This window comes from Amphiura filiformis, chromosome 10, assembly GCF_039555335.1.
Source record: "Amphiura filiformis chromosome 10, Afil_fr2py, whole genome shotgun sequence".
NCBI classification, from domain to species: Eukaryota; Metazoa; Echinodermata; class Ophiuroidea; order Amphilepidida; family Amphiuridae; genus Amphiura; species Amphiura filiformis.
Genome location: NC_092637.1, coordinates 57199466 through 57210812, shown reverse-complemented (window position 1 = coordinate 57210812; position 11347 = coordinate 57199466). Strand labels below are relative to the sequence as shown.

The 11347-nt window shown below is 39.7% G+C and overlaps 1 protein-coding gene across 1 annotated transcript; it reads left to right on the top strand.

Annotated features, from left to right (window-relative positions):
• Positions 1-8594: 8594 nt before the first annotated feature.
• LOC140162001 (uncharacterized) lies at positions 8595-8903 on the top strand. The gene has a single exon (XM_072185292.1). The coding sequence runs from the start codon at positions 8595-8597 to the stop codon at positions 8901-8903; it is 309 nt and encodes a 102-aa protein (XP_072041393.1).
• Positions 8904-11347: the final 2444 nt, after the last annotated feature.

Sequence of the window (11347 nt, the reverse complement as noted above, 5' to 3'; positions counted from 1 at the left end):
CAGATTTGGGGGTTGTTTTTGCTGTTATCTGTCATTTACATATCAGGGAGGTACAACCATTTGCAGATGCCCCACCTACTCAGTTTGTAGCACACTTGTAATGTATACATTATTCTTGATTGACAGCAAGTACAAAAATATCCGTCAAGTGGTTTAGTTTTATTGCCCTTCGGAAGAGAGCGGTCCACAAATTGAGTGATAGTCACTAAAAGTTGCATTCGATTTACACGGGGAATTTTGCAGGCCATGCCCTGCCCTTCCTTAATAAAGCACAAAAGTACGAATATTTCCAAACATCTAAATTAGCTAAAAAATTTAGTTATGTTACAAAACTATATTTTCTAGAATTTCAGAGAGTACAAAAAATATTGGCCAGGTTAGTTCTCACACAGTGACGTTAACTAGGCAATGCCCTATACCTCTAACATACACTGTTTGTAGAGGTCACATGTCAATGGTGAGAGCACTGTGTATTGTGTATAGGAAAGTGGACAGTAACTGCAGTAGGTAAGGCCCTAAATCACAAAAGGTCCGCTTATGAGCCGGTCGCACCCCAATAAATCCTGGCTACGGGCCTGTGCAGGGCCCCAGTGTCGCCCTTCCCTCGTATCAATGTCTATTTCCTTATTTTGCTTCATCATCCCCCCCCCCCCTCCTTCAAATGATCAGTCTCCCCGTTCCCTCCTTGGCCCCTTCTCTCTCCTCTCGAGTTCTTCTCATTCTAGTCTATCCGTCTCTCCCTCTCCTCTCTTTCTTCCTCGCCCCCTCCCACTCGCTGGTTCAGTCTCAAGTATCCCCTCCCTCTTTGCGAAATTTATCAGTATGATCCATGACTGAAAATAAGCTCTACAAAAATAAACATTTAAAATAAACCCGAGTCTTGCATATAGGCCCAACCATTATCAGATGAGCTTGCCATTGTTACGAATGAATAGAATTATATTTGCTACAATGCAATTCTTTTATATTGCATTTCAATATAAAACATGATTACCAAATCGCCACTTGTACGCGCCTTATTGGGAGATATTTGGCTATGTCAGACGCTCGTTTCATCGGCAATATGTAAGACTTTTGCGTATACACCAAACGCAAGTCAATTGAAGCCGTACAACTTACCGCGAATTTAGGACCGTAAACTTTAGACTCTTCCTTTGTCTAGATTAGCACCAACCCTCTCATCTTGTCATATCAGAAATTAACATAACTTACCAAAACGAAAACAGAAATTCACTTGCTTCAAATTATTAGTAACTAACAAAAGGCTAGAACAAAAGATTGGTCACACCTAGCAGGCTAACACTTCAGAATAACAATGACTTAATACGAACAAGAATACGGATACGGAAACAGAAACTGAAAAGATAAAAGGACCCATGGTATAATAGTTAATACATATTTACCTGTGGCACTGTTCCAGTTGTGCCAAACATGCTTTCAACATTTTATATACTAATATTCCTAATCATAGTATTATTATTATAGTTAATACAATTCTTTTTGTGGCACTGTTCAGTTGTTGCAAACATGGTTTCAACATAGTATATTCTAATATTCATAATCATAGTATTATAATTAATATATATTTACCTGTGGCACTGTTCCAGTTGTGCCAAACATGCTTTCAACATTTTATATACTAATATTCCTAATCATAGTATTATTATTATAGTTAATACAATTCTTTTTGTGGCACTGTTCCAGTTGTTGCAAACATGGTTTCAACATAGTATATTCTAATATTCATAATCATATTATTATAATTAATATATATTTACCTGTGGCACTGTTCCAGTTGTGCCAAACATGGTTTCAACATTTATATACTAATATTCCTAATCATAGTATTATAATTAAAACTTTTTTTTCCTATGGTACTGTTCCAGTTGTGCCAAACATGGTTTCAACATTTATATACTAATATTCCTAATCATAGTATTATAATTAAAACTTTTTTTTCCTATGGTACTGTTCCTGTTGTGTCAAGCAATGTTTCAACATTGTATAAACATCCATGTGGTTCTTGGGGACTTTAATGCCAGATTTGGAATCGATAGCCATGCTACTCACCCCCTGATTGTTGGTAGGCACTGTTTCCATGATTCCACAAATGACAATGGTGAATGGCTAGTGAACTTGTGTCATGAATGCAACCTTCGCAGTAGCGTAGCCAGCAGGGGGGCAAGGGGGGCAGAGTGCCACCCCTGACAAGAAATGAAAGAAAAAAGTGCCTCTCTGGCAAAAAATGAAGAGAAAATCTGGAGTTCAAAGGAAAAGAAAAAGGGCAAGGAGCCCCTTTTCCACCAAAATTCAACCAGATCATGGGCCAAAATAGTGTAAAATACAAAATTTGTGCGCGCACATTGTCACAATGAAGCCTCTTTCATCCCAAATCATGGGCGAAAAAAGTGTCAAATACAAAAAAAAGTTGCGCGCTACGCGGGCACATCGTCCCAGTAAAGCCTTTTTGGAAGCTCCAAGATATGTCATGTACAGTCTCTGTAAAAACAAAAACGGTTATGTACCGGTATTTACGATGCAACTCAGTGCAATTTATTTTTCGTCTGTGCCACCCCTGACCAAGAAAGCTGGCTACGCCACTGAACCTTCGACTTGCACAACCAAGATTCCCTCATCCACGTTTGGATTTGGATGCACCCAGGTGGAACAAAACATCAGTTGAACCACATATCGATCAACTGCAAATGGATCAATTATCTTCGGAACTGCCGTGCCTACAATTCAGTAGAACTGGATTCTGACCATCACGTTGTCAGCATTCTCTTAGTCACTAGCCTGAGAACGGCGATCTTTTCCTTTAGACCACCCTCGCTATATAGGGACTAAAATATTACTTTTTTGTCTCAAAAAACAATTTAAAAATTATAGAAGAAGCAAGAAACATACCTTCGTAAAAGCAGCATCACTTCCGTCACATAAAAAGATGATTAGATGAGTGGAAAGTGGCAGAGAATTTGTGAAATGAGGGAATATTTTAAAGAAAAATACACCACGTTTTCTTGTGAAATTCGCCATCTTGAATAGTGCAGAATTGCGTCAAGCAGTAAAAAACTGTCAAACGCGCTTGAAACGCGAGCGTAAATTACTGTCAAAATGAGCGTACATCAAGCGCTCGTGCTACGCGAAAGTTTTGGAGTTTGCATCACCGGTTTTGCATTCAGCTCTTTTACGTCAAAAATCGCGATAAAAACATGGATTTTGGAACAAAATGAAGCTTGTTCGACGAAATAAAAGGTATGTTTGTATAGTTTAAAACATGTTTAACCTTGACGCGAAAGTTTAATTTGATAAATTCGTAATTTTAACCTTATATAGCTCGGGTGGTCTAAAAGAAAAGATCGTCCTGAGAACAAGCAAGGGAAAGCCATCCAAGAGACCTAAGTTCAATTGGAGGAAGCTTCAGGATCCATACACAAGAGAAAAGTTTCAACTAGACCTATCTAATCGATACCAAGCACTAAGCATGATGGATGGTGATTCCATAAACATCACAGAAACATCCTTTGAAACAATGTATATAAGAGAAGTTGCAGAAAAAGTGGTTGGTAAGAAAGAGCCTGCGGCCTTCCAAGCTGGGTATCTGATGAGACCATCAACCTGAAAATCTAGAGGAACAAGGCTAAGAAGATATTTTCTCCAAGCAAATCCCCACATTCTTCTTCCATCTTTCGAATCTGTTTTCAGTGTGAATAATTCATCGTAAAGCTTAGTCAATGAGTACTGCCAATTACAGTAAAAACGTGTCGTGTTGGTCAAGAGCGCAGATTGAACGGCGGTACATGAATATATATACACGCAGATTTAGTCTTCCACACGATAATAGACTGTGCCAGAAGCGCTGATAAGTTAGATTGAAGAAAGTACACGAGTCTTCAATTTCCCAAGAAAGCGTTTGAAACAGAATTGTACAGACAGATGCTTGTGAAATATGATTACAATCAGACCAACCATTTAACCTTAGCTGAATGTAACTGAATGAGGTGCTAATAAGTGTTGTGTTGTCATTAGTCCAGCCTGTGGGCCAACACTTATGCCGGCTCATCGGATGTGGAGATCCGGGAAGTCGGGGTGTAGCACTTGCTAGTGTTCAGAATTATCCAGTAAACTGAACTGTGTTATCATGAAAGAATTATTGACACTGAAAACAGTGATATTGACAGACAATTTATGTGACACATAAATTGTGAAATTGATCCAAGACAGATCAGTATGGGGTCAGAAAACGAAAGTGTAGCCAGCAGAACAAGATCAAAATATGATATGTATTCTCAGGTAAATCCAGATGCTATTTTGCAACGAACAATGACACCGCATACAAAGGATGAGAATGTGCAACCAGATATCCAAAGCGTGTTTATGAAAGTGAACCAGCACTTCGTGATGTGTCAGCAAAGGAGAAATTTGGTAAGCCAATTGGTGATAGAAATTACCGTATGTACATGTATGACACAGTGAACCAACAAAGCCAACTAGACTTGACAACAAGAAGTGATAGCAGGCAATACCAACAAAGGAAGAAAGGTCAGACACCGGAAGAAAGTGTTCAAGAAATTCAGGAAGCTGTTCGAAAGATAGAAAGAGAAAGAGCACGCCCCAGATGACAGTGTTTCCAACGTTTCAATAAAGTCATCTTCAACCACATCTTCTGTGCAGAAAGCAAAGGTGAAGGAAATTGAGTTAGCAGCAAAAATGGCAAATATTAGAAGAAGCAATGAAATCAAAGAAAGGCAGCGTCAACTACAGCGAATACTTCAAGAGGCTGTTATGCAACAGGAACTCGAAGCCGCAGCTTGTAGAGCAAGAGAAGAATTGAGGTTAGCACAAGAAATGAAAATGCGCAAAGAAATAGAGGAGGAAGAAGAACGTTTAAGCTGTATTATTAATAGAACTAGAAATGGCTGTAAAAACTGATTATGAAGCGGTTAAAGCTGCTTCGCATGCACTTGGAAATCGTGACTGCTTATCTGAAGTTGCCAGCAGTGAATACAGTAGTGGTATAAAGGTTGATGGCATGAACTCAATTCACCAACCCTATTTGATCAATGGTCAAGAAACTAGAATGAGGCATGATCATAGACCACATCCACAAGATATAAAGGTATAAAGGTTGATGGCATGAACTCAATTCACCAACCCTATTTGATCAATGGTCAAGAAACTAGAATGAGGCATGATCATAGACCACATCCACAAGATATAAAGGTATAAAGGTTGATGGCATGAACTCAATTCACCAACCCTATTTGATCAATGGTCAAGAAACTAGAATGGGTCATGATCAAGACCCAGTGGTCTTGCCAGATCTGTTGGAAATAAAACTATTGCTATTGCTGACAACATCATTGAAAAAATGATGTAGATATCTTTGTCATTACTGAAACCTGGCGTGCAGAAGATGACCCTGTAGTTATTGGAGAAATGTTACCGCCTGGTTATTCTTTTATGAACTTTCCACACAAAGGTGATAAACATGGTGGTATTGGGGTTATCCACAAAACACAAATCAGTCTCTTGAACAACACATCTGATGAAACAACATATTTTGAACATGCAATCATCGTTGTAAAAAAACACTTGTCTTAGAATTGTCATCATATATCGTCCCCCCATCAAAAGTAAATGGCTTCAAAACCAGCCAATATTTAGAGGAATTTGGGTGTTTACTTGATGATGTGTGTCTTGTTCCTGCCAAAACTGTATTTCTGGGAGATTTCAACATCCATGTAGATCAGCCTATTAAACCGGAAGTCATCAGATTATGTGATGCCCTATCAGCACATGCATTACACCAGTATGTTCAAGAACCCACGCACATTAGTGGACATATTTTAGATTTAGTCATATCGCGCATTGAGGACAGATTGGTTTCTTATTGCTGTGTATTACCATCGTTAGGTTCCGATCATAAGATCGTTGATTGTGTTTTTGACTATGCTAAACCCATTCCTCAAAAATCTACTGTAAGGAACTTTAAGAAAATGGACAAATGTGTATTTTCTAGTGACTTAACTTTAGCAGTTGGTGGTATTGACTTTCGAGGTACTGTTGATGAGATGCTTGAGCAGCTTGAATCGTCGATTACTTGTGTTCTTGATGCTCGTGCACCTCCTCAGACACGTTCTCGAAGCTTGAGACCACGCTTTCCTTGGTACGAGGAAATTAATGATGCAAGGTGTAAGCGTCGTAAACTAGAACGTAAATGGCGCAAAAATAAAACCAATGATAATCATGTTGCTTATGTCGACCAGTGCAATATTGTTAACAAACTCATTCAAACTGCGAAAGAGGTATATTACAATGATGAACTCGAATTTTCTGACTGTAAGAATATGTTTGGTATAATGAACAAACTGTTGAACAAAAATGTCAAATCTTTACCCAGTTGTGATTCAATGTCTGAACTGAGCAACTCCTTTGCTCAGTTTTTCATCAACAAGGTTGCTAAGATAAGACAAGAACTTGTCTCGGTTTCTGATAGAAATCATGATAATTGTGTTATTGACTCCAATGTAGTTATTGATGTTGAACAATTTGATACTTTCAAACCTGTGAGTGCAGAAGACATTGAAAAGACAGTTCTTGCTTCTTCTAATGTCATGTGTGTTAGACACACTACCGATGTGGTTGTGTAAAAATAATATCAAGATTATGTGTCAAGCTCTGGAGGTAGTTGTTAACAAATCTTTTTGTAGTGGTGAATTCCCTTCTATGCTTCTCGAAGCAGTGGTATGCCCTGTTTTAAAGAAGTCCACCCTTGACAAAAATGTCTTGAACAATCCAACATAAGGTACTACTACTCAAAAATCATTGAGAAGATTGCCTCAGTTCAATTACAGGACCACCTTCACTCACATGGTCTTCAGGAGGAGTTCCAATCGGCGTATAGGGCGCAGCATAGCACGGAAACAGCATTGCTCCGTGTAAAAACTGACATCATGACGGATATGGATCGTGGCAATACGGTGTTTGTGGTGCTACTGGATCTTTCTGCAGCCTTCGACACGGTGGATCACCAAATCCTGCTCGATCGTTTATCAACCACTTTTAACATAACTGGTAAGGCGCTAAATCTTACCTCCAGGGGCGTATTTTTCGTGTTTCCATCGGTAGTGATCTCTCCGTGTCGGAGGAGGCTGAGGAATCCGGTGCTGCTGCATGCACAGCATCGGGCAAGTATACTCTGGAATTTGGAGTACCTCAAGGATCGGTTCTCGGACCGCTGTTTTTTGTGTTATATACCAACTATATTGGCGCAATCATTCGTCAGCATGGCATTGCCTATCACATTTATGCTGATGACATTCAGCTTTATCTGGCATTTGATCCAAAAACTGACGGAGCTGCCGAATTAGCATTAGCCAAATTGTCGACATGTATTAAGGACATTTATGAGTAGATGACAATAAATATGCTCAAGCTCAACAATTCTAAGACTGAGTTTTTTGTTGCGGCATCCTCACATAACTTGAAAAAGCTGCAAGATGTCTCTCTCAAAATTGATGATATAAATATCACCCCATCTTCTACATTCAAAAATTTGGGTGTAGTATTTGACCAAACTATGTCAATGAAGGACCATGTGAAATCTGTTGTTAAAACAGTTAACTTTCATTTGAGGAACATCTAGGCCTATAGAAGCAGGAGATATATCACGGTTGAAAGCTGCCACCACCTGGTTCGTTCGCTTATCCTATCCCACTTGATTTATGCGAACTCGCTGTTGTTTGGAATTTCAGCTAAGGGCAGAAAAAAGCTGCAAGTACTGCAAAACAGGGCAGCTCGAGTCATTTTAGATGCAATAGACTTCAGTCCTCAGCACCCCTGCGGAGAGAATTACATTGGTTGCCTGTTAATGAGAGGGTTATCTTCAAAGTGCTGCTTTTGATCTTCAAAGGTATCAACAATCTCACACCTGGTTACCTATTCTCATTACTCATTCAGTACAAACCAAGCAGGGAAAATTTGCGCTCTAGTAGTAATTTTCTCGTACTCGACTGTCAATAGGGGACCACGCCTTCAATGTTGCTGCCCCACGCCTATGGAACTTGCTCCCCCTCCATATCCGCCTTACACCCTCAGTCAATATTTTCAAGAAATTGTTAAAAACTCACCTTTTTCCATCTCAATAATGTTTTGTTCTTTATGTGCATCCTTGGTATTAGCCTACATTTATTTTATCATTATAATTGCTTTGGGGTTTTTAAAATTGTACCTCTTGTATTTTAATCATGTTAATATGGTCTATTGATGATTTATCGTGTTGCTTTTTAATAATTATTGTTGTACATGTAAGTGATATTTATTTTGCTGTATAATTTTATATTATTGTGTTTTTAACCATGTTATTTGCTATTGTACAGCGTTGTGATAATATTTTGATATAGCGCTCAATAAATGATGTGATATATAAGACAACATTCCACAACAAGAAGCCCATGAATGGAGCAGATTGCCCAAAGATCTTCCCAAGCTGAAGCCAGTTCCATCACTTCGCTGATAGTAGTGAAAGAGGATATGGTGCAGTGAGCTATGTCAGATACACAGAGGGACCAACAGTACCTTGTTCCTTCCTGATGGCTAAGGCCAGAGTCAGGCCATTGAAGCAGATCACCATACCCAGACTGGGTTTAACAGCAGTTGTGACTGCAGTCAGAGTAGACTTCAAGTTGAAGAATGACTGGAGAACCGGGAATGAAGAGCAGCAGATTGATAGCCACTTTTGGACGGATAGTTTGACAGTGTTGAGATACATCGGAAACGATTCCTCCCATTTCCACACATTTGTGGCCAACAGAGTTGAAGAGATGAGGAAAGCATCTGAATTGTTACAATGGCATTATGTACCTACACATGATAACCCAGCAGATGATTGTTCCCGTTGACTTTCGATGACAAGGCTGCTGAAGTGTGACAGATGGTTCAACGGTCCACATTTCCTATGGAAAGAAGAAGATGAATGGCCAAAGTCAGAATCAACAGAACCAGAAAGCCTGTCAACTGGCCACAAGACCATGTGACCAGAATCATCCACTACTATTCTAATTGGATGAAGTTGAAAAGAATGGTAGCATGGTGGCGTCGTCTTAAACAAGTCCTGCTGCAGAAGTCCAAGAAACAAGAAGTTAAACTAGAGCCCAATAACCTGACAGTGGAAGAACTACAAAGGGCGGAAGAGGTCATTATGAAGACGGTCCAGCAGAAAGCGTTTCCTAAAGAAGTTACAGCCTTACAGACGTGTAGCAAACCAGTAAAGAAAGGGACCACAAATGAAGACAAAGAAGAAAAGAATGCAAATACTGCACCGGCATTGAAGATCCAAAGCGGAAGTCCTATGTTGAATCTGGATCCGATACTAAGTAATGGAGTTTTGCGGGTAGGAGGAAGACTGAGTAATGCGCAGATACCAGAAGATGCCAAGCACCAACTGGTACTTCCTAGATACCACCATGTTTCTGATATAATCTTGGATTATGTTCATCGCCAATGTAATCACCAAGGCAGAAATCATGCCTAGCCACTTTGAGACAGAAACATTGGATACTGGGGGCCGGTGTGAAAGTGAAGCAACTGATGAACAAATCTCTAATTTGCAGAAACAGCGCTGTAAGTTAAACCAACAAATGATGGCTGACCTACCTGCCCAGCGTGTTAGGCCAGATGACCCACCGTTCACTTACACAGGGTTGACTACTTCAGTCCGTACGACATGTACGAGATCAAACGTGGAATATCAACAGTAAAGCGCTACGGGGTGTGTTTTACTTGTTTGAACAGTCGTGCGGTGCACACAGAGGTTGCAGATAGCATGACCACCAGTTCCTGTATAAACGCCCTGAGAAGATTTATATCCAGAAGAGGAATAGTGAAGGAGATCGTCTCGGACAATGGCAGCAATTTCGTGGGCACCACCCGTGAGCTACATGAAGCATTCAAAGCATTTGATCACAATACTATTCAGATGTTAGCATCCACCCATGAGATTAACTGGAAATTCAACACTCCCACAGCATCGCACCATGGAGGAGTGTGGTAACGGATGATCCTTACAGTCAGAAAAATCCGCCATGCCATGTTGTCTGAGCGGCATTTGAAAGTGGCAAGAACCGATGAAGAGCTTTACACTTTAATGTGTGAAGTGGAAGCAACTATAAATTCCAGACCCTTGATAAGAATGTCAGAAGACCCAAGAGACTATGAAGTGAATTCCAGACCCTTGACAAGAATGTCAGTAGACCCAAGAGACTATGAAGTGAATTCCAGACCCTTGACAAGAATGTCAGTAGACCCAAGAGACTATGAAGTGAATTCCAGACCCTTGACAAGAATGTCAGAAGACCCAAGAGACTATGAAGTGAATTCCAGACCCTTGACAAGAATGTCAGAAGACCCAAGAGACTATGAAGTGTTGACTCCTAACCACTTGCTTCCATTCAAGGTTCAAAGTGCTTAATTATATTATTCTGAGTGCTAAGTATTATTTATTTAGGAACAGGTTTTCAAATGAGAAACCATATATCGCCACGTTCTCACATTTTTAAGTAAAAAATTGAAGAAGAAAAAGCTTGTTTTCAGAGAATAAATAAATTGAATATCTTTCGTATGAAATGGGAAGGTTTTGTGTAAGAAAATAATGTAACAACAAAGTAATTATATATAAGTATAACATATTAATTATTATTGTCTTTCTCATGTGCCCACGGACAAACAAAGTATTTAAACGAATTTAAAAATATGTATAATATTGTATCGTACTAGTGATATTAGAGATGCTTTTGTATTTGTGTGTTGTTTTTATTCTTTCTATCTTTTATTTATTTTTTCTCAAGTTATTTGTCTTTTGTCCTGTTTAATCTAAAAGCAAAATGAATAATAAAAAAAAAAACCATGTGAAAAAAAAAAAAAACCACTTGCTTCAACTGCGTAATCCAGACTACATCCGCCCAGGAGTGTTCAATGAGAGAGACTTGTATTCCAGACGTCGGTGGAGGCAAATACAGTTCATGGAGGATATGTTCTGGCATGGAGCAAAAATTGGGGGTATTCGGTTTCCCTCGGAATGCGCTCGAGGCATTCGTTGTCATGCAAGCGCGACATAGATGATGGGCGCATTTGAGAGACGCACTTGATGCGACCTGCAACACGCTACAGATGAGACGCAGAATTGTTTTCGTTCGTCTCCGCGCACCGTCGGCAAGGACCCGAATACCCCCAATTTTCTCCCCATAGCTGACGGCGCGATAGTACGTGGCGGTATAGGGAGTCCCGGTTCTCCTTCTCTAATTCTGTGGTCGCTGAGTATTTACCTATGTTACAAAGAAAGCGAACC

Bases quoted from the DNA above. Each gene is read 5' to 3' on its own strand.
- LOC140162001 (XM_072185292.1), top strand. From the start codon at position 8,595: ATGGCTAAGGCCAGAGTCAGGCCATTGAAGCAGATCACCATACCCAGA.